The sequence below is a fragment of the Lepidochelys olivacea genome (assembly GCF_965140295.1).
Source record: "Lepidochelys olivacea isolate rLepOli2 genome assembly, chromosome: 7".
NCBI lineage: Eukaryota > Metazoa > Chordata > Testudines > Cheloniidae > Lepidochelys > Lepidochelys olivacea.
In genome coordinates, this window is record NC_140417.1 from 126278092 (window position 1) to 126300780 (window position 22689).

At 51.3% G+C, this 22689-nt stretch overlaps 2 protein-coding genes across 2 annotated transcripts; both read left to right on the forward strand.

Annotated features, from left to right (window-relative positions):
- The first annotated feature begins 123 nt into the window (after window positions 1-123).
- On the forward strand, window positions 124-21462 carry CUTC (cutC copper transporter). The gene is made up of 9 exons (XM_084634414.1): window positions 124-250; window positions 5918-5989; window positions 12235-12294; window positions 12876-13085; window positions 16120-16155; window positions 17651-17784; window positions 19796-19823; window positions 20236-20341; window positions 21009-21462. The coding sequence occupies exons 1-9, from the start codon at window positions 205-207 to the stop codon at window positions 21118-21120; spliced, it is 804 nt and encodes a 267-aa protein (XP_084490540.1). The 5' UTR covers window positions 124-204; the 3' UTR covers window positions 21121-21462.
- LOC311524418 (uncharacterized protein) lies at window positions 6764-9575 on the forward strand. The gene is made up of 2 exons (XM_084635479.1): window positions 6764-8240; window positions 8924-9575. The coding sequence occupies exons 1-2, from the start codon at window positions 7865-7867 to the stop codon at window positions 9031-9033; spliced, it is 486 nt and encodes a 161-aa protein (XP_084491605.1). The 5' UTR covers window positions 6764-7864; the 3' UTR covers window positions 9034-9575.
- Window positions 21463-22689: the final 1227 nt, after the last annotated feature.

Sequence of the window (22689 nt, forward strand, 5' to 3'; positions counted from 1 at the left end):
GCCGTCGCCATGACAATCCAGCACGTGACAGGCAGGAGGGAGCGCTGTGCGCGCCCTGAGGACAGGTGAGCGCGAGTCCTGGGCGGGGCCCGATCCCCGGGGGCGGGGCCACATGATTCGGGGCGGGGCTTCCTTCCGGACACGTGACCAGGGCGTCTCAGCTCCGCCGCGGGCGGAGCCGGCAGGGCGGGGGGTGAATTGGCCATGGAGCGACGGGACCGGAAGCGGGGCTCGGGGGCCGGAAATGCCGGTGAGCGGGCCCGGAAACCCTGGCGGCGGTCGGCTGTGGCCGGGCCGGGCCGGGGCAGAGCTGAGCTGAGCTGAGGTGGCGGGGCGGGGACCGGGTCGGCCGCGGCCGCGTGTGGACGGGACTCGCAGCGCTGCGGAGTCGCTGCGGAGTCACTGCGGCTCCCCGCGGCCCGGGCGGCGGCGCGGCGCTCCGTGGCCGGGGTCCCGCGGGGCCGCCTTGTACCGCAGCGGGGCCCCCGGCTGAAGGGAAGCCGCCCCCCCCCCCCGCCGCCCGCTACCTGAGCGGGCCTGGGGCGCGAGCTGGCGCCGTGAGCCCAGGCTGCCGAGCGCCCAGGGCGGCCCGGAGCGAGCGTGGGGGTAGCGGCCCCTAGGTCTGGCCCCCTGCCCCTGGGCCGGTCCCTCTGCTCGCTGCCCGGGTCGCGGGCACGCCGGGCCTGCTGGCCTACGCTCTCTTACAGCGGCTCAGTTGTCTCTCTCCTGCCCTTGCTCTCCTGTGCCCTAACCCAGAAATTTCCAAGCGACCCACAAAGTACCCATGACCAAACAAGAGCATCAGAACGGGCAGACTGGGTTAGACCAAGGGGCCATCTAGCCCAGTATCCTGCCCTCCGACAGGTTTCAGAGTAGCAGCCGGTGTTAGTCAGTATCCACAAAAAGAACAGGAGGACTGACAGTGGCCAGGGCCAGGTGCCCCAGAGGGAATGGACAGAACAGGGACTCATCCAGTGATCCATCCCCTGTCGCCCATTCCCAGCTTCTGGCAAACAGGCTAGAGACACCCCTGACCCTCCTGACTAATAGCTGTTCATGGACCTATCCTCCATGAATTTAAAAACATTTCTACAGTAACTTACAGGGGAACTGCTGGTAGTTTGTGGGAAGTTGACAGGTCACATGATACTGCGGTAATGGCACTGGCTGAGGAGGTGGTGGGACCATCCCCAAGATTTTTGCACTTACTTAAAGTTCCATAGGTCACAGAGCCAGGGGGGCCTTGGCCTGATCATTTTTAAGCAGTGGTCCCATACTTAATCAGCACAACTGCTATCAGAATGGTCCAGAGCAGTTGTGTGGTCACCACATCACTGATGTTTGACAAAGAGGCAGCTAGGTCACATGATGCTCCAGCCTGGCACACACACAGTTTGTTTCTGTACAGTAGAGCACACGAGTGTTCTCTTGAGAACTTGACTCCTGGTGACACCAGCTCAGGTGCGGTTTGGGTAAGAGAGAGAGGAGGCCGGGGGAGGACAAGCAGGGACCAGAACAGGGTCCCTGCTGGGGAGCAATGGTGACCAAAATTTGTCCCACAAGAAATATCTGCATTGACACTATTGCGGCCACCTTTCTGCCAGTGATATATCCAGACATCCCCAGCTCCATCATTGCTTGTAAAAATTATAGGAAATGAGGTGGAGGAACCAGCCCAGCAGCCTCCACTGGGGGCCACTGCTATATAAGAGGCAAAAGGAAAGTGGATTGGCAGAGCCCCCTCCAACCAAGGCATCACCACCTTCCTGAGTGGATCCCTGGATGGCAAATTCGGACGGGACGGGCGTGACATCGCTTCACTGTGGTCCCGCGCTCGCAACGCCATGCGTCGCCTGGGGAAGCGCATCGGCTGCCGCTGGGAATGGTGCGAGGAGTGCCAGGATCTGGGAGTCCTGGTGCCGCAGATCAGGTCCGACAACACCACCATTGTCACCCCAAGCGCCAGGGGCATGCTGGAGAGGACCCTGAAGGCAGCCATCCACTCACTGTACATGGAAACCCTGAAGCATAAACCGGACCAGGGTAAAGCCTTCGAACTGACCAGCAAGTGTGATGCCAGCAACCACTTCCTCGCCTGGGGCGGCTTCACTCGTTTCGCCAACTGGCGGTTCATCCACCGTGCCCGACTCAACTGCGTCTCGGTCAACGGAGCCGTCTGCCATGGGAACCGAGAGAAGCGTTGCAGGAAGTACGGCTACTCCAACGAGACTCTGCCCCACGTCCTGTGCAGCTGCAAGCTCCACTCCAGAGCCTGGCAGCTGCGCCACAACACCATCCAGAACCGCCTGGTGAAAGCCATTGCACCGCGTCTGGGGGAGGTCACTGTGAACTGCGCCATCCCCGGGACTGACAACCAGCTGCGATCTGACATGGTCGTCACCGACAAGGCCCAGAAAAAGCTCATTCTTGTCGATGTCATGGTCTTCTTTGAGAACAGGACCCTGGCCTTCTGCGAAGCCTGAGCTCGTAAGCTGGAAAAATACACCCCCCTGGCCGACACCCTGAGAGCAAAGGGCTATGACATGCAGATGGACTCCCTGATTGTTGGAGCCCTGGGCACTTGGGACCCCTGCAACGAGCGTGTGCTGCGGACCTGTGGGATCGGTCGACGCTACGCACTGCTCATGCGGCGCCTCATGGTCTCGGACACCATTCGATGGTCCAGGGACATCTACATCGAACACATCACCGGCCACCGACAGCACCAGGAGGTGCGAGCCGGAACAACATCGTGCATCAACTACGAGAAGGGGACCAAGAGACTTTTCCATTGGACCATATGAACTGGAACCATAAACTCACTGGACATTAAATCTCACCAAATGAGGGTCAATCCATCCTCATCATCATATCGAGTCATTATACTCCACACCTGAACATAGCCATTATATGAACAACATACCCTCATATCTCAATGTCTGTACTTTGACCCATTAACCTTTTACCCCCCAATCGGGGATATTGCAGATTATGTATTCCTTACGCCATTCGATCCTAAACCGAATTTTGCAACCCTTGATAATCTGTACGTTATTGCCTGATAAGCAGAAACTTCTATCCTTAAACTCTATACCGTTTTCTTTTTATTTTAACATCCTCTTAATAAAATTTTTAAATCTAGAGCTGCTAACCACTGTCATGACTCACCAATGGGAGTGGTTTGAGGAATATTCATGGGAGAAAGGAACCTGACAGCTGGGCAACATGTGCATGGAACAAAGTGAACCAGAGGCATTGTGTAGAGGAGCCTGAAGGAGGTGCAGGGAAAGAAGAGACTTGTTCACAGGGGAGCAAGGGAATAGGCAGGGTATGCAGCACAGGGGTCAGGTGCCAGACTCACGCTTTTGTAGCTTTCGTGCCAGAACAAATTGGGGGATGGGGTTTTCAAAGGGATTAGGTGGGGCTGCACTTACTCTTTAGGTGACACAGCGGCCTGGTGCACACCTATGTAGGGGGTGTCAGGCTACAGCCCCTCTTGCAGCTCCTCCAGAACCGTTAACTGAGGTTCTGGCTACACTTTTCCCCTCACTTGTTTGTTCTCACACTCCCCTTCCGTGACCCCACAAAGTTGCAAGACTCCCTCGTCAGCCTCCTCGTGGTACTGGCCAAGGTGGCCAGCCACCAGACCAGGAGAAAGCTCGATGGCAGGTGCTCTGTGACTGTGGGACCTGTTTCCGTTCCCTTGTCATATCACGTCTCCGAGCAGAGTTCCTCAGGGTAATGTCTGCTGATTCCTGGGGCTTGTCTGCACTTGAAATGCTACAGCAGCGCAGCTGCAGTGCTTCAATGTGGACATTACCTATCCCGACAGGAGGGGTTCTCCCATCGACATAGGTAATCTACCTCCCCAAGAGGCAGCAGCTAGGTCAACAGAAGAATTCTTCCATTGACCTAGTGCTGTCTACATGGGGATTTAGGTCAGTTTAACAAAGTCACTCTGGAGTGTGGCTTTTTCACACCCCTGAGTGACATAGCTGGGTTGATTTAATTTTCTAGTATAGACGAGCTATTAAACTCCTTTCAAGAAGAGTGGGCACTGTCTGGGGTTCTTTGCTTGGTGCCCCTATCTGGAGTCCTGATGTCCAAACTGTCATCCACACTCCCATTCCTATTTTTGCATTTGTTGTTCTCAAATTCAATTGTGGCCTGTGCTTTGTGGTTCCACCCCCTCGGTAAAGGGAGCTCGCTTATCCCAGGACTCACAAGGATATCATGTCTCACCAATCTATTAGAATTCTTTTGAGGGGGTCAACAAGCATGTGGACCAAGGGGATCCAGTGAATATAGTGTACTTAGATTTTCAGAAAGCCTTTGACAAGGTCCCTCACCAAAGGCTCTTAAGCAAAGTAAGCAGGGAAGGTCCTCTCATGGATCAGTAACTGGTTAAAAGATAGGAAACAAAAGGATAGGTTAGGTCAGTTGTCAAAATGGAGACAGCTAAATAGCATACTCCCCCAAGGATGTGTACTGGGACAAGTGCTGTTCAACGTGTTCATAAATGATCTGGAAAAGGGAGTAAACAGTGAGGTGGCAAAATTGGCAGATGATACAAAACTACTCAATATAGTTAAGTCGAAAGCAGACTGGGAAGAATTACGAACGGTTCTCACAAAAACGGGTGACTGGGCAAAAAATGGCAGATGAAATTCAGTGTTGATAAGTGCAAAGTAATGCACATTAGAAAACATAATCCCAACTATACATATAAAATTATGGGGTCTAAACTAGCTGTTACCTCTCAAGAAAGAGATCTTGGAGTCATAGTGGATAGTTCTCTGAAAACATCCACGCAGTGTGCAGCGGCAGTCAAAAAAGCGAACAATGTTAGGAACCATTAGGAAAGGGACAGATAATACAGAAAATATCATCATGTCCCTATATAAATCCATGGTATGCCCACAGCTTGAATACTGCATGCAGTTCTAGTCGCCTCATCTCAAAAAGGATATATTAGAATTGGAGAGGGTACAGAGAAAGGCAACAAAAAATGATTAAAGGTATGGAACAGCTTCTGTATGAGGAGAGATTAAAAAGACTGATACTGTTCATCTGAAAAAAGAGACAACTAAGGGGGAATAGGAGAGAGGTCTATAAAATCATGACTGGTGTGGAGAAAGTGAATAGGGAATGTTATTTACCCCTTCACCTAACACAAGAACTAGATGTCACCTGATGAAATTAATAGGCAGCAAATTTAAACAAAAGGAAGTATTTCTTCACACAACGCACAGTCAACGTTTGGAATTCATTGCTATGGGATATTGTGAAGGCCACAACTGTAAGTGGGTTCAAAAAAGAATGATGTAAATTCATGGAGGCTAAGTCCATCACTGGCTATTAGCCAAGATGGTCAAGGATACAACCCCATGCTCTGGGTGTCCTTAAACGTCCAACTGGCAGAAGCTGGGACTAGACGAGAGGGGATAGACCACTTGATAATTGCCCTGTTCTGTTCATTCCCTCTGAAGCACCTGGTCAGAAGACAGGATACTGGGCTAGATGGACCATTGGTCTAAGCCAGTATGGCCATTCTTATGTTCTTATAGTGGGGAGCAGGACTTGGAAGCCCTGGGGGTCCCTTTCAGTTTATGTTCTTTGATATTACAAAGTAGGGATTCGGGACCAAAAATAGCTGCAGGCATGTTTGGTCAAAGCCCAACCAGAGTGTTAAGAGATGGGAAATGTGGATGTGAGAAGGGTCTGGAGACAGGACGCAGTAGGAGATCAGGAGAGGGATCGGGTTGGGCCAACTGGAAACCCCACGTGGGGCAGGATACTGAAGAGGGGAGGACCAGTTTCCAGGGCTGGAGCTGAGAGAATCCCTGAGGCAAACCCTGCCCGTAAGCTGTGACTGGACTTAGCTGCCTCCTTGATTGCTGCTGTGTTTCCTTCCTAGGAATGGCTGATGGCTTTCTCATGGAAGTGTGTGTTGACTCAGTGGAGTCTGCTGTGAATGCAGAGAGAGGAGGTAAGGAAGAGGGGAACAGCTGGGACTTGACCTGTCCTCAGTGTAATAAAACCTGGTGGGGTAGAATGCAACAGCCTCTATGGTGCCAAGGCTTCTCCTGAAAGAGGGATTCTCAGTGCTATCAGCTGAGCACTCAGGGGTCTCAGCTTTATTATACAGACCATCGAGAAAGACACGGTTTCTGCCCCAAGGAGCTCACAGTCTAATATAGCTGTATGGAGCAGACATAGAGCATGACCACAGTAGGGATAGTGTGTCCAGTTCTGGTGCTCACAATGCAAGAAGGATGTTGATAAATTGGAGATGGTTCAGAGAATAGACACAAGAATGATTAAAGGATTGGAAAACCTGCCTGATAGTGACAGACACAAGGAGCTGAATCTGTTTAGCTTAACAAAGAGAAGGTGAAGGGGTGACTTGATCACAGTCTAGAGGTATCTACTTGGGAAACAAATATTTAATAATGTGCCCTTCAAGCTAGCAGACAAAGGTATGTCACAGTCCAATGGCTGGAAGGCGAAGCTAGACAAATCCAGACTGCATTCTCTATCGCTGGCCATTTTAAAATCAAGATTTTTTAAAGCTCTGCTCTAGTTCAAACAGAAATTATTTCCGGGAACTTCTGTGTGATACAGAAGGTCAGAGTGGCCTTAGAATTTATGAATGTTTAGTACTAGAAATCTGCCGCTAAGGTATGTCAGTGAATGTGTGCATCAGCCCTCACAAGCTAACCGGGGCTGGCCCAACACTTAGATACAAGATCTCCAAGAGACAATGACCCCAGGTCCAAGCACAGTGGTAGGTGGTGGTGTGACATTCTGTACCTTGGGGAAGCGCCTTGTAACCCCCATATTCCTCATGTATATATAATTGTGATCTTGCATATAAAGCAGGCTGTGTGAGGTATCAGGAAAGGTTATGATCTGCTGAAAGTCATGTTTTATCCAGAGATGTGTATCATTAATGTGTATGAAGTTATGAGAATTGTGTTGTACAGTTGTCAGTAAAACATGCTGTAAGTTGAGGAATCAGCCAGATCTTAGCTCAACAGCAAGGAAAGTAACTAATGCCCGGGCAGGGTGTCAACCCACCAACAGTCATTGTCCAGCAAGGGAGCTACAATACAATGACTCACCTGCGTGAGGCCACACCAAGGGAATTGCTCAACCTTGCCTGGAGAGACTCAGCAATGCCCCCTAGACATGCCTGGACTTGTGTGCACATGGGACTGGGGTATAGAACAGAACAGAGCAGGCCCATATTTCGTCTCTTCTCCTGGCCCCACCTATACTGCAAGCAACAAAGACACTGAGGCCTTGTCTACACTGGCAAGTTTCTGCGCAGTAAAGCAGCTTTCTGCGGTGTAACTCCCAAGGTGTACACATTGCCAAGCCACTTAGTGTGCAGATACTGCATAGAATCAGTGCTGTAAAAAAACCACCCCGATGAGAAGCGTACAGCTTTCTGCGCCACAGGTACAGCGCCGTGGTGCCAGTGTAAGACACCCTAATCGATCACAGCGCTGCGATTGGCCTCCGGGAGGTGTCCCACAATGCCTGTTCTCGCCTCTCTAGTCATCAGTTTGAACTCTACTGCCCTGTCCTCAGGTGACCAACCGTCAGCCCCTCCCCTTAAATTCCTTGGGAATTTTGAAAGTCCCCTCCCTGTTTGCTTGGTGGCGCATTGGTCTCAGCGCATCTTTCCAGATGACCACACCTGCTCCACGCACCAGGTGATTCCCCGCTTGGAGCAATGCAGAGCTGCTGGACCTTACTAGCATTTGGGGAGAGGAGGCTGTCCAGCCCCAGCTGCGCTCCAGCCGTAGGAATTGTGATACCTATGAACAGATTTCACGATGCATGAGATAAAGAGGCCATGACCAGGACACGCTGCAGGGTCAAAGTGAAGGAGCTGTGGAACACCTACCACAAGGTGCAGAAGGGAAACCGCCGCTCCGGTGCTGTGCCCATGAGCTGCTGGTTCTACAAAGAGCTGGACGCAATACTTGGTGATGACCCCACCTCCACTGCAAAGGCCACTGTGGATACTTCGGTGGCTCATGTGCCAGTTGAGAGTGCACCGAGCCAGGAGGAGGAAATCTTGGACGAGGATGTGCAGGGGGACCCAGAGGCAGAGGACGACTTGGAGGTCAGTGATGCATGCAGCCCAGAGCTCTTCTCTACCCTGGAGGAGGCTAGCCAGTCACAGCTGTCAGAGCTTGGCGAAGTGCAAACAGGAGAGGAGGCCCCTGGTAAGTGGCTTTGATTTTGGGAATTGCTGAAGCGAGTTGTTGGGGGCAGGAGGGCTGCAGAACGCAGGCTTGTGTCTGTATGATGCATATACCACTGCATGCCTAGTCTGAGCGACGGAACAGGGTGTTGATTGACTCCCTCACTTCACGGGAATTTGCCTCAGAGATCTCCAGGAAACTCTCATGGAGATACTGGGCAATCCGCTGCTGCAGGTTCTTTGGCAGAGCTGCTTTGGTTTTTGCCCCATTAAGGGTAAATTTCCCACGCCACTCTGCCGTCATTGGAATGGGGAGAACTGTTGTTGCACCCAGGCAAGCCACATAAGGGCCAGGATGGAAGCCGCAGTCTTGGAGAAGACCCTCCCTTGATTCCCTGCTCACCCTCAGCAGCGAGATCTTCCATAATGAACACAGCCTGTGGAAAATGTGGGGACAGGAATGATTATGATGTTCTCCCTACAGTGCCCAAGAGCCACATGCCCAGTGTATAGTACGGTCCTGGAACACTGATTTCCTCTGCCCCTGTGGTTACTCACCATTTTGGGGGTCTTGTGGCTCATGTGTGCTTGCCTGGGGTCAGCCAGTTCGTGACAGGTATGTGAAGAGTGGCTGTGTTTTAAATCAGTGGTCTGTGTGTTGCAAACTATACTGCTTCTGTAAAATGCTGCATTTTGGCTTCACAGATATGACTTTGGGAGCCCAGCCCCCTCTTTGTTATCGCCGGCTGAATGGCTGTGAAGAATTAGAAAGCGGCCACGAAGAACTAAAGAGGACTTTCTGCGTGAGGTCATGATGCACTCCCCCACTGAGAAACAAGAACTGAAGGAGTGGTGGGACAGGGAGAAGAGGGACCAAAAGGAGAACATGGTGCACCAGAACGAAGCCACAGAGCAGCTCTTAAACGTTATGGAACGCCAAGCAGACAGGCTCCTGGCGCGGCTAGCACTGCAAACCGAGCAGCTCCGCGCCCACCCTCCCTCCCCTGCAGCCGCTGTCGCAAAACTCTTTCCCATGAGCCCCCCAAACACCTCCAACACACTCTTCTCAACCTTCTGGCTCCAGTCTGTACCTGCTGCATTCCACTCCTGCCTCGTCACAGTTCAGCCCTGCAGACTCCCAGTACCCACTGCACTCCACACCTGTCCCTCTGCAGTTTAGCCCTGCTGAAGTACAGTACCGCTGCACTGTACTCCAGAGGGGAAGGTTGCATATGATACTGGACATACACAAACCTTTAACCCTCTCGGGACCCCACCTCCTCCTGGGACCCTCCCTTCCCCCATCCTCCTCAGTGTTGATGTGTTTTTTGTTTGTCTCTCTCCTCCGTTCGTTGTTTTTTAATAAAATAATTGTTTGGGTTTGAAAGCAATCTTTATTCCATTAATTGAAAGCAAACAGAGCCCTGCAAGGCAACAGGCGATTTTCTTACACTGTAGTGCATTATCTGCACCAATCACAATCCCCTCCTAGCATTACAAGCACTGTACTCCCGAGCATAGCAACAAATTAGTGACTTACAGCTTCAAATTGCTGCCCCAAAGCATCCCTGATCCTTATTGCCCCGTGCTGTGCCCCTCTAGGCTGTTCAAATTCAGCCTCCAGGCACTGAGCCTCTGCGATCCAGCCCTGAGTGAAGCTTTCACCCTTCCCTTCACAAATATTATGGAGCATACAGCATGCGGCTATAAGCATAGGAATTTTGTCATCGGCCAGGTCCAGCCTCCCATATAGGCAGGGCCAGCAGGCCTTTAAACGGCCAAAAGCACACTCAACAGCCATTCTGCACTTGCTCAGCCTGTTATTGACAGGCTGCTCCTTGCTGCTGTCAAGGTGCCTTGTGTATGGTTTCATGAGCCATGGCATTAAGGGGTAGGCGGGGTCTCCCAGGAGCACAATGGGCATTTCGACTTCCCCTCTGGTGATCTTGCGGTCAGGGAAGAAAGTCCCTGCTTGCAGTTTCTTGAACAGGCCAGTGTTTCGAAAGATGCATGCATTGCACACCTTTCCGGACCAGCCTGTGTTAATGTCCGTGAAATGCCCACGGTGACCCACAGGTGCCTGGAAAACTATTGAGAAATACCCCTTCCAATTAATATACTCTGTGGCTAGATGATCTGGTGCCAGAATTGGAATATGCATGCCATCTATCACCCCTCAGCAGTTAGGGAAGCCCATTTGTGCAAAGCCATCCACAATGTGATGCACGTTGTCCAGAGTCACGATGTTTCGGAGCAGGATGCGATTGATGGCCCTGCAAGCTTCCGTCAACACGAGTCCAACGGTCAACTTTCCCACTCCAAACTGGTTAGTGACCGATCGGTAGCAGTCTGGAATAGTCAGCTTCCACAATGCAATCGCCACACGCTTCTCCAGCGACAGGGTAGCTCTCATTCTCATGTCCTTGCACTGCAGGGCTGAGGTGAGCTCCCATGAATGTGGCTTCCTCATCCGAAAGTTCTGCAGCCACTGCTTGTCATTGCAGACGTGCATGCCAGTGTGATCCCACCACTCAGTGCTTGTTTCCTGAGCCCAAAAGTGGCGTTCCACTGTGGTCAGCGCCTCTGTGAATGCCACAAGCAATCTCGTGTTGTAGCTACGACTCGTGGCGCGATCATTGTCGCACTCCTCTTGCCTTTGTACTCCACTGCCACTTGTGACATGTTAGAGCAAGCAGTATATTGGTCAACAGTGCGGGATCCATTCCTGCAGACCGAAGAGGCAGAGCATGCAGTATACAAACCGTTGAAAGATGGCGCCAAATGTGGACAGAAGCACAGGGATTGCTGGGATGCGTAGCAGTGCATCACAGGGCATTGGGATGGGACAGGACCCAGGATGCCCTGTGACCCCCTCCGCCTTCCCACAACTCTTAGCGGCAGAAGAGGAAGAGGTGCTCAGTGCGATAGCTGCTCAGAGTACACCTCTCCAAATACCGCTGCAAGTGCCACAAGGGTGAACATGCTATTGCGCTGGCAGCTGACAGTGTGAACACACAACAGCGGTTTCCCTTCAGTGCTCTCTGAGCGGCGCTGTAACTGTCGGTGCTGTCACTCTGCCAGTGTAGACACACCCTGAGAAGAAGACTGAAGACTCCAACAGAGGAGACTGGCCCAGATTTACAGGACAAATCTGTATATTAAGGACTGCAGTATCCAAAGGGGTGAGGAAAAGTACTTAGTCTAGTTGTTGCCCAATCTAATAGAGTTGAGAGTGTAGACTGCATGCTTATATTTTATTTCTTTTGGTAACTAACTCTGACTTTTTGCCTAACACTTATAGTTACTTAAAATCTATCTTTTGTAGTCAATAAGTTTGTTTAACTATTTATCTTTACCAGTGAGTTTGCCTGAAGTGTGTGGCAAATCTGCTCAGATTTGCAAAGGCTGGTGTATATCCACTTTCCATTGATGAAGTGGTGAACCAACTAAGAAATTTGCTCTGCTCAAGTGAGCAGTGCAAGATGGTATAGTCCTGAGGCACAGTGCTGGGAGCTGGGGGGATTCGGCCAGTGCCTTTCTCTGTGTGATTCATGAGTGGCTCTGGGAGCATTTATGCAATCTAGCTGGGTGTGGGGCTCCACATATGGTTGTGCTGAGTGATAACAGCACCTGGAGGGGTTTGCTGCTGGTCACTAGCAAGGCATTGTGAGAGACAGCCCAGTCTGGAGAGAGTTAGGGGGGCACAGTGATCCCACACTCCCAGGCTGCACCTCAGGGATCCCATCACAGGTGGTGTGAAGCAGAGAGTGGGGCAGGTGACTCTCCCCTTTGGCACAGTGCTCTGGTGTCCGGGCTTATCATCCTGATGGGAAGGCAGGGGCCTGTTGTTCTAGTGTCCTGGCTCTACAGGCGGTAGGTCCCAGTTTTCTGTCTCCCAGTGGCCCTATTCCATAAGCCCTAGATCCCTTCCTTGGTCCATGTCCAGGCCTTCTGAGGAGTCTAGAGGGATGGTTTGTGCCCCTTACTTAGCGACTGTTACTCGGTCTCTTGTCCAGGTGCTGGCCGGATTGAGCTGTGTGCTGGCCTGATGGAAGGAGGAACCACGCCCAGTATGGGTGAGTGCCCCAGGGCATCTTGCTCATACAGGGATATCAGGACTACTGCCCTGCAAGTGCACCAATGGAATACGTACTGGGGAAGCATTCAGTGGGATGAGGGCCAGTCCTGCAGGGCCATGGGTGCATGAGGAAGAGCCAATTCATGCATTTTCTGAAGCCTCCTGTCCAGTTGGCCCAAACTTTGCCAATGTCCATGGAGTTTAGTGGCTTCTCTACCCTCCAGGGCCTCAGTGCAGGGAGCAGGTCCCACGTGTCCTGGATTTGGCAGGGAACCTCCCAGCTCTTCAGCTGGCCCAGCCATGGAAGTTGCATCCCAATCTCCCAATCCCTTCAGCACCTCACTTCCATCCACCTAGCTCTTCACTCCTGCTCTCCTTCATTCTCCTCTGTCCCCAGGGATTCCTGCCTAACTCCCATGCTCCAGGATAATGGGGGTCAAAGGTCCCTTCCCATCCCTGAACCCCAGGTGAGGCTCTCCCTGCTGGACAGAAGTGAGGGCTGGGAGGCCTCTGTAGTGGGAAGGGTGGGTGTCTGCCCTGCTTGTCCCCATGCTGAGCTCTCTCTGTCTGTCCCGGCAGGACTCCTGCAGGTGGTAAAGCAGTGTGTGCGGGTCCCAGTGTTTGTGATGATCCGCCCTCGTGGGGGAGATTTCCTCTACTCCGACCGGGAGTTGGAAGTGATGAAGGCTGATATCCGCCTAGCCAAGCTGCATGGAGCCGATGGACTGGTGTTTGGGGCCCTGACTGAGGACGGGCGCATCGACACAGAGCTCTGCACAGCCCTGCTGGGTAAGGAGGCCCCCAGTTATGGGGTTCAGCTCTGACTGATGCAGACAGCTTAGTGCTATCTGACCTGGTGATGCTGGAAGATGTCGTGTAGGTTGCTCTGGCTAATGATAGCTGGCTGGGGTCTGGCCCCCTCACTCCAGCCTCTCCTGGTTTCATGCTGCCATCTAGCATTGTGGGTGAGCGCTTTGCAGACAGGCAGTTCGGCTGTCCCCAGGAGTTCCCAGCTTGAAATGCAGTCTTGGGCGAGATGATGTGGTAAGGGAGGGAGAAGCTCAGGGCCGGCTCTAGGTTTTTTGCTGCCCCAAGCTCCGAGACCACAACTGCCCAAGCCAAAAAAAAAAAAAAAAAAAAGGATGTCTGGAACGCCGCCCCTGGAATTGTGCTGCTTTGTGCTTGCTTTGCTGGTGCCTAGAGCCCGTCCTGGAGAGGCTCATCCAGGGTACATGCAGGAGAGGCCAGTGTATTTTATGGCTAGCAAACTCCCCCCATACCTTCCTTTCCTACTTGTGGGTGAGAGCAGAGCCAGCTCAGAAACCTTGGTAAAGATACCCAGGAAGTGCTTGTCTTGGCCTTCTGCATACCAGCTGTTCCAGACCTCGCTCTGAATTTTTCTGTCTTTCAAAATAGCTGAGAAAAACAGGCCTAAAGGGGAGAAATGAAAAAATGCAGAAAGTGGGTGGAACTGGCGTTGCCTGGAGCAGCTGGGCTGTGGGAGACCCGAACCCCTTCTGAGCCAAGGGAGGACAGGATCCTCCAGCACCTCATCTGTGAGCTGTAGCCAAGACACAGGGAGGCCAAGCTAGCAGCTGACTGTCTGAGATCTGTGATCCTCGGGGTCCTGGGCTGCAGACGAACACACCCTAGAAGGTGCAGCGAGAGGAGAGGGGTCTGTCCAGGACTCTGCACTACATGTGACATGGGATGGTCTGCAGGGGCTGGTATAGTCAACAGAGGAGACAGCTTGAGCTTCGTCAGGAAAATAACCAGCTCCGGTCCGAAGGAGCAGTCCTCAGTGGAGGGCTCTGTGGAAGTGGTGGAAAAGCAGGGGAGAGCTCAGACTGGTTAACTCTCTGGCTTCCCACATAGCTTTGATCCTGATCCTTTCCCTGCCTCTGTGATGGGAGAGCAGACTCCTTTCTGAATGCCTAGAAATCGTCCCTGCAGAGGAAGCTGTCTCTTAAAGGAGCTAGAATCCCTCTGTGTGAATTAGACGATAAGGGTGATATAGGCAGCATCATCACTGTCCCTGTCTAACAGCCAGGGTAAAGATCAGCTCTTGAAAGCAGCTGCTGATGTTACTCATAAGCAGAACAAAATTTTGTTGCTCCCATGGTGGGAATAGAGACCCACTAACTGGGGGCAAAAAATTTGTCATCCAGAGAGAGTCTGGACAGTCAGGGGAGAAGCACCCACCGCGTTCCCAGCAATCATTGGGTCATTCATAGTGGTAGCAGAAGTGTGTATCTGAGGGAATATGGACTCAGCTATGCCCTCCTGAGACAGTGGTTCCTTTCAGTGTTCCAGACAGAGGAACTGCGATGTGTCTGAGTACTCCCTTCAGACACTTGGAAACACTCCTGCCAGTGTCAAGTTTGTTCCCCTGGTTTCCCAGGCCCTCCACCCCACCGGATTGATCCTTTCTCCTTAATGCACACCACAAGTGGGGCTGGGTGGTAGAGGGACTCTAGGCACAAACCCAGTTTATCACTGTTCTCAGGGCCATTGACTGAGGCTCTGTCTGCTACACAAAAGCTGGCAATCTGGTCGGCCTTTCAGCCATTGCAATGCAGAGCACCCTTTGCTACTCTCCGATTCAGGCTTTCGGTGATGCATAGCCCCGTCTTCCATGAGTCTAAAGCACAGTATGCAGTAGAGAGTGGAATTTAGGATTGCAGGGCTCATCGCATGGATGGGCCACTGTCCCAGCCATTCCCACTGCTGCAGGGCAGTCCATACACAAGGAGCTTCACAGAAAACACATGGAGACTTTAAAAGGCCCATAAATATACAAACCCGTGCCGGAGCCTAGGTAGCCTGGGCCTCTCCAAAGGCTGGTGGAGGAAACAGCCATCTCACCTCTCCAGTGTGGCTATGCTCCCTGCTGGGCTCTCCAAAGATGGTCCAGGAGCTTGTCTTTGGGCCACTCTTTCAGCAGTTAGGAAGAGAAAGTGTCATAACCATACAGCTAAGGGTAGCCTAGAATTCCTCCTTATCTGTAAGGGGTTAAGAAGCTCAAATAACCTGGTTGGCACCTGACCAAAAGGACCAGTGGGGAAAGAAGATACTTCCACATGGGGGCGGGGGGGAGGCTTTGTTGGTGTGTTCTTTGGGGAAAGCAGAGAAGCATCAGGTCAAAAAACTCCTTCCTCTATAAACCATCCTGTACAAATCTCTGATATTACAAAAAGAGTAAGTAAATAAGGCAAGGCGCGTTAGATTACCTTTTGTTTTCAGCTTGTGAATTTTCCCTGTGTTAGAGGGAGGTTTATCCCTGGTTTTTGTAACTTTTAAGTTTTGCCTAGAGGGAAATCCTCTGTGTTTTGAATCTGATTACCCTGTAAAATTATCTTCCATCCTGATTTTACAGAGGTGCTTCTTTTACTTTTTTTTCTTTATAATAAAGTTGTTTGTTAAGAATCTGATGGGGTTTTTAGTGTCCTACAAACCCACGGGTCTGGTTTGTGCTCACCTTGTTTATTTTTCAAGCCTCCCTAGGCAAGGGGGTGTAGGCTTGGGGGGATATTTTGTGGGAATAGGAACTCCAAGTGGTCCTTTTCCCTGGTTCTTTGTTAAATCACTTGGTGGTGGCACCATACCTCAGTCCAAGGACAAATAGAGATTTGTGCCTTGGGGAAGTTTTTAACCTAAGCTGGTAGAAATAAGCTTAGAGGGTCTTTCATGCCGGTCCCCACATCTGTATCCTAGAGTTCAGAGTGGGGAGGGAACCTTGACAGAAAGGGACCCCACTCTGATGCAGCATCCTCTCCTCACACAGCGAGGCCTGCACTAACCATGTGAACTCTTCTCTTTGCAGCTGTTTGTCGTCCCCTGCCAGTCACCTTCCACCGCGGTGAGTTGTTCTCTGTGCTGTCCTGCTGTGAAGGAGCTGGCCCAGGCTCTATGCCTGTGCCCCTGCCCGGCGCTCTGAGGGCCCAGGCTCTATGGTCTTGCGGATCCAGCAGGCTCTGTAGCCGTCCGGCTGCCTGGGAGTGGGGGCTGTGCGGGCTCAGGCTCTATGGCCGTGCTGCTGCCCTGAGTGGGGGCAGTGTATGCCAAGCCTCTGTGCAGGGGTTGGCAGCTGTGAGGGAAGCCTTTGGTTCTAGGCCCCGGATATATCCACCCGCCCTTGGCTGGTGAGCTGGCTGATGGGTGGGACTTTAGCAAAGCTTTTGACACGGTCTCCCACAATATTCTTGCCAGTAAGTTAAAGAAGTATGGGCTGGATGAATGGACTGTAAGGTGGATAGAAAGCTGGCTAGATTGTCGGGCTCAATGGGTAGTGATCAACGGCTCCATGTCTAGTTGGCAGCCGGTATCAAGTGGAGTGCCCCAAGGGTCGATCCTGGGACCGGTTTTCTTCAATATCTTCATTAATGATCTGGAGGATGGCGTGGATTGCACCCTCAGCAAGTTTGCAGATGACACTAAACTGGGAGGAGAGGTAGATACCCTGGAGGGTAGGGATAGGATACAGAGGGACCTAGACAAATTGGAGGATTGGGCCAAAAGAAATCTGATGAGGTTCAGCAAGGACAAATACAGAGTCCTGCACTTAGGACGGAAGAATCCCATGCACCACTACAGACTAGGGACCGAATGGCTAGGCAGCAGTTCTGCAGAAAAGGACCTAGGGGTTATAGTGGACGAGAAGCTGGATATGAGTCAACAGTGTGCCCTTGTTGCCAAGAAGGCCAATAGCATTTTGGGATGAATAAGTAGGGGCATTGCCAGCAGATCAAGGGATATGATCGTTCCCCTCTATTCGACATTGGTGAGGCCTCATCTGGAGTACTGTGTCCAGTTTTGGGCCCCACACTACAAGAAGGATGTGGATAAATTGGAGAGAGTCCAGCAAAGGGCAACAAAAATGATTAGGGGACTGGAACACATGACTTATGAGGAGAGGCTGAGGGAACTGGGATTATTTAGTCTGCGGAAGAGAAGAATGAGGGGGGATTTGATAGCTGCTTTCAACTAGCTGAAAGGGGGTTCCAAAGAGGATGGATCTAGACTGTTCTCAGTGGTAGCAGTAATGGTCTCCAGTTGCAGTGGGGGAGGTTTAGGTTGGATATTAGGAAAAACTTTTTCACTAGGGGAGTGGTGAAACACTGGAATGCGTTACCTAGGGAGGTGGTGGAATCTCCTTCCCTAGAGGTTTTTAAGGTCAGGCTTGACAAAGCCCTGGCTGGGATGATTTAGTTGGGGATTGGCCCTGCTTTGAGCAGGGAGTTGGACTAGGTGACCTCCTGAGGTCCCTTCCCACCCTGATATTCTATGATTCTATGACTCAGTGCTGCAGCTTGTGCCAGCATGGCATCTCTGAGCTGCTTTGTTTGGTCTTTCAGCCTTCGACATGGTCCATGATCCTCTTGTGGCCCTGGAGACCCTGGTGTCCCTGGGATTCGAGCGGGTGCTGACCAGCGGCTGTGACAGCTCAGCACTGGAGGGGTTACCCTTAATAAAGAGACTCACAGAACAGGTGAGCGCCCCCTCCCCCACTTCTGTCTCTGCTGTTGCTCTCAGTTACCCTGACCACTCACTGCTCTGTGGGGGCTGCCCCTAGGGAAGTCTTTGGCTGGGAGCACCTTCCCCATCTGCTCCTGCTTCTGCACTGGCCCCAGGGGCACAACAGGGCTTTGTGGGTTTGAGCTGTGAGGCCCCACTTGGCAGAGATCTGCGTCTGCCAACAGGGAGGCCACTTGGGCTGCTCTTGCTCACAGGCTACAGATGGGGTGACCTCACGGAGGGGAGGGGCCTTGTCTCTAACTTGCTCTCCCTGTTGGTGTGACAGCACCTGTGTCTGTTGTCCTTCACACCATATTTGTATTGCAGTAGCACATGGAGGCCCCCCGGGACATCAGGGCCTGGGCCCTGTTGTGCTAAACAACACACACACACACAAGCTCACGATCCTGTTTAAGATGAAATGCAACAAATGGGAGTAAGAAAGGTGCAGGACGAGAAGAGTGAAATGAGGGGGGATGGTGACAGGATCCCAAGGATACAGACTCTCTGAGATGAGGCTTTAATGAGTCCGGCTCATCTGCATGTTTTTCTGTCTGAGACGTACATAAAATCGCGAAGTGCCTCGCCGGAGAGAGTGAGCCGGCCAGGCAGTGGGACTGTCAGATGGAAGGCACTAGGGGCCGGCGCAGTGTGATGGTTTATGAATGTTACCATTGGGTGCTGGCTGGGGTGCTCCGGGGTTGATTGCGTGGGTTGAGGAGAGAGCTCTCTGGGCTAGGAGTGTCAGAAGGCAGGGGACAGCTGGGGCTGACAAGGGGGACTGATGAGCGGAGTGTAGCTGGGGTGTTGAATGACTTAACTGCTCACTTTCTGGCTGGTGTGTTTAGGGAGATCTGCAGTCTGGCAGACTAAACTCCAACAGCACAAAGGGCTAAGTCTGAGAACATAGTACAGCATGCATGCACACAGACACAATACTCACACTTTATATGCATATATGCATGTAGACACATGCATGTCCATGGAGACACACACACGGGCATGTACACGGCTATGCACACACACATGTATTATTGGTTGGCTTGTAAGTTATTGGAGTTTAGGGGGCTCTTGAAAGAAGTGGCTGCAGTGTCCCAGAGTCTGTGAGGTTCCTGGGCTGGAGCATGTTAAGTAGGCAGAGTCCTTGAGCCAGCCTCTAAGTGTCTCAGGGGGCTGAGTTTCAGAAGAGCTGGAGGAGTTTCCAGCATGAGTCGCACTGGAGGCACCAGGCTGAAGAATGAAAGTCCGGCAAAATCACAAGGACAGTGGCTTCCTCTAATGCAGGGGGAGGCAACCTATGGCACGCATGTCAAAGGCAGCACGCGAGCTGATTTTCAGTGGCACTCACACTGCCCGGGTCCTGGCCACCGGTCCAGGGGGCTCTGCATTTTAATTTAATTTTAAATGAAGCTTCTTAAACATTTTAAAAACCTTATTTACTTTATATACAACAATAGTTTAGTTATATATTACAGACTTATAGAAAGAGACCTTCTAAAAACATTAGAATCATAGAATATCAAGGTTGGAAGGGACCTCAGGAGGTCATCTAGTTCAACGCCCTGCTCAAAGCAGGACCAATCCCCAATTTTTGCCCCGATCCTAAATGGCCCCGTCAAGGATTGAACTCACAACCCTGGGTTTAGCAGGCCAGTGCTCAAACCACTGAGCTATCCCTCCCCCCCAATGCACGCAAAAATGTATTACTGGCACACAAAACCTTAAATTAGAGTGAATAAATGAAGACTTGGCACACCGCTTCTGAAAGTTTCCGACCCCTGGTCTAATGTGTCTTGGGGACGATGCTGTGAGCTGCATAACTGGGCATGTCCTGAGGTGTGTGAGTGTGAATTCTTCATGCTACTCCAAGATCTTCCACATGATAGGCTGCATATAGATGGGGCGCATGCAAGTACTGTGTCTCTCCTGTGTGTCAAGCTGGAGTGGGCAAGAGCATTAACACCTGTCACTCTGCTCCTTTTCAGGCAAAGGGCAGGATTGTGGTGGTGCCAGGTAATGACTCTATTGCAACTTTGTGCACGTACTGGGGGCTGAATCTGTCCCTGGCTCTGGGGTCCCAGTCTCATGCACGTGCCCAGGTGCATAAGATCCATGTTTCAGCTTTGAACCATTCTGCTGCCTCACCGGGGAGTGGCTCTCCCTCCCTCCAGGGAACGTAAAGGCCACCATTCCCGCTACCTGCTGTGGGCAGTGAAGCCCTGTACAGCTGCTGCATTCTGTGAGGTCTGGGGATACTCTCTGGATCAGCCAGGGGTCCCATGCAGCTCCTCATCCAGCCTCCTGTGCCTCTGTGGTGCTGTTTCCCTTTGCTGTCCAGGCTGGATCTGGTCTTAGGGGCTAGTCACCGGGTGATGCTCAGGATGTCCTGCTCGAATGTGATGTATGAATGTATTCTTTCCACTAGGGGGTGGTATAACAGAGAGGAACCTGCAGAGGATTCTTGAGGGCTCTGGTGCACCTGAGTTTCACTGCTCTGCTCGCTCAGCCCGGGACTCAGGAATGAAGTTCAGGTAAGAGGTTGTCTCTGCACTAAGCCAGTGAGGAGTTACAGTCTGGCTTGTTCCTCCCACAGATTTGCTGCTCTGAAAGTGAGTCTGCGAATTACAGAGAAAACTCCCTGATCCTGCTGATGCCCCAGGGTGTCAGAATTGTGCTTCGGGGGGGCTAGATGTGTGAATCCTGGCACTGGTATTCTGGGGCACATGAATTCAGCTGGGCTCAGCGTTTGGGGGCGCGAGTCCTGTGCACGATGAGGTCCCCTTGGATGCGTTAACCTCCTGTGTTCAGCTGTTGGGAGCATGATTCCTGGCATGAGCGCACTGAGGTATGTGAATGGCACTTGGGAGCATGAGCCCTGATGCTGGTGCCGTGGTGGGCTGTGGGGGTGCATCTCTGTGAGACATGGGTCTAGGAGGTCTGTACTTCGTTCCCGTAATGCTGGTGCCTCTGGCCTAGAGGTAGGACCCTTTCCTCTGCTTGGGATACCGCTTCTCCTGCTGCTACTGTCTAGCATCTCTGTTAACTCGGCGGTGGCACCGGAAGATCCTCTGCCAGCTGCTGAGAAAAGAGGAGACAATGCTGTAGCTTGGCAGTTACCTTATGTCTCCTGGCTAGGGTCTGTGTCCAGCTGTTCTACATTCCAGACAGTAATCAGTCCCCTGTTGGTTTTCCTGACAGAAACAGCAGTGTTGCCATGGGATCCTCTCTCTCTGTCTCCGAATATTCCCTAAAGGTAGCAGATGTGGCTCAAGTGAGGACCCTGAACGCTATTGCAAAGAACATCCTGTAGAGGGCAAGTGCTGAGTGGGGGACAGGAGTGCGCAGACCCTGGGATCCTCTCTGCCCATCTGAACAGATGGGCTCAGACTTCCGTCTCACAAGGGCTGTCAATGAAGTGGATACTATGACGGAACCTGCAGTCTCTTCATTGGCTTCACCTGGACACGCTCCCTGGACTGTAGGCTTAAACTGGCTTTTTAGGGGAAAAAAAAAAAAACAACCACCAAGGACCCATTCCTGGCTGTTGTAGTGGCACAAACCATTCAGCAGCAATTGGGAGGGGGGACCTTAGCTAAGGGTAACTAAATTGTGCATTACCAGCAGTGATTGTCAAATAAACACCCTGCAGCCACTCCCGTGTCACTGTGGCTCATTCTTACGGAAAGGGCTTGATGGTCTGTGTCATGCTGGCCAATGTGAATGGTATCTGCTATGGTGAGTCATGACGTGCTTGCAAAGGAGTCATGTTCCAGGGAATCTGCACAGGATGCAGTCAGCACGAGGAAATGATTTCATTCAGAGTTAAGGTCATTTGAATTCAGGACTCTTGCTTTCAGGCTGATTTAGCAATCCATGGCTAAGGTTGGCAGAGGCGTTCAGGAGACACTGAACTGAGAACTATATCTAGAACTCAAACAACACACAGGTTCTGCTGACAAAGCTTGTCAGCCTCGTAAACAGAAAGCTCAGGTCTCTTCCCCTTTTCTTAAAGAAAACCACAGGGAAATCATTTGAAAAAATCTTGGAGTTAGTACAAAGAACAAATTGTAGCCTTTTATTTTATTTAAAGTGAATTTAGTAATGTGGCATTACACCATCGTGGGTTCGGCTCTGGTGGCTACAGTTTCAAGCTTAACAGAATGAAAGTCACCTCTGCTACTTGCTTCAGATTTAGAGTCTCTAGGAACACATAAAGACCAGGGGTAGTGACCACACACACATTTACCAGTACAAGTCTCTCACAAAGTTTTATTAAAGTTACCAGCAAAGTTATGGTTACCCAAGCATATAGAAATTCTCTACAGACCTATGCTCAAGTTACCAATATAGTTATAGTCACATCCTCCTAGATAGTGTTAGGATCTGATGGGTCTGTCATGGACTGATCCTCAGTAGAGAGATGGTTCCTGCTGGGTTTCCCATAGACAGCTCAATTGTCTCACTCTGGGCACCCTCTTTTATAATGTGATTCTGACTATACCTCATTAGCATTTACACGCATTGTGCACCCTGCGATTAGGGCATGTGTTAGAAAAATGTGACTACCGGGGATCTTGTAAGCAAAAAATTACTGTTAATTGTTTGCAATATCACCCATTGATACTGCTTTGCCCATAATCTTGTGGCATAGGGTCATTCTTTGGTCACTTACTTATGTCAAGCATTTCTTAAGCCTATGGTCTTGTATGGGTAAGCTGACATCTGACAGGTCTCAGCCTGTAGGCCTTGCATTTCAGCCCTTCTTACTTAGATATCTAATACATAATTATCCCTTCTAACTACTGATCAATCTTATACTTCTATAATCCTACAATTTAGCTCTCTTTAGCACAGTGGTCTCCAAAGTTTTTGGATCATG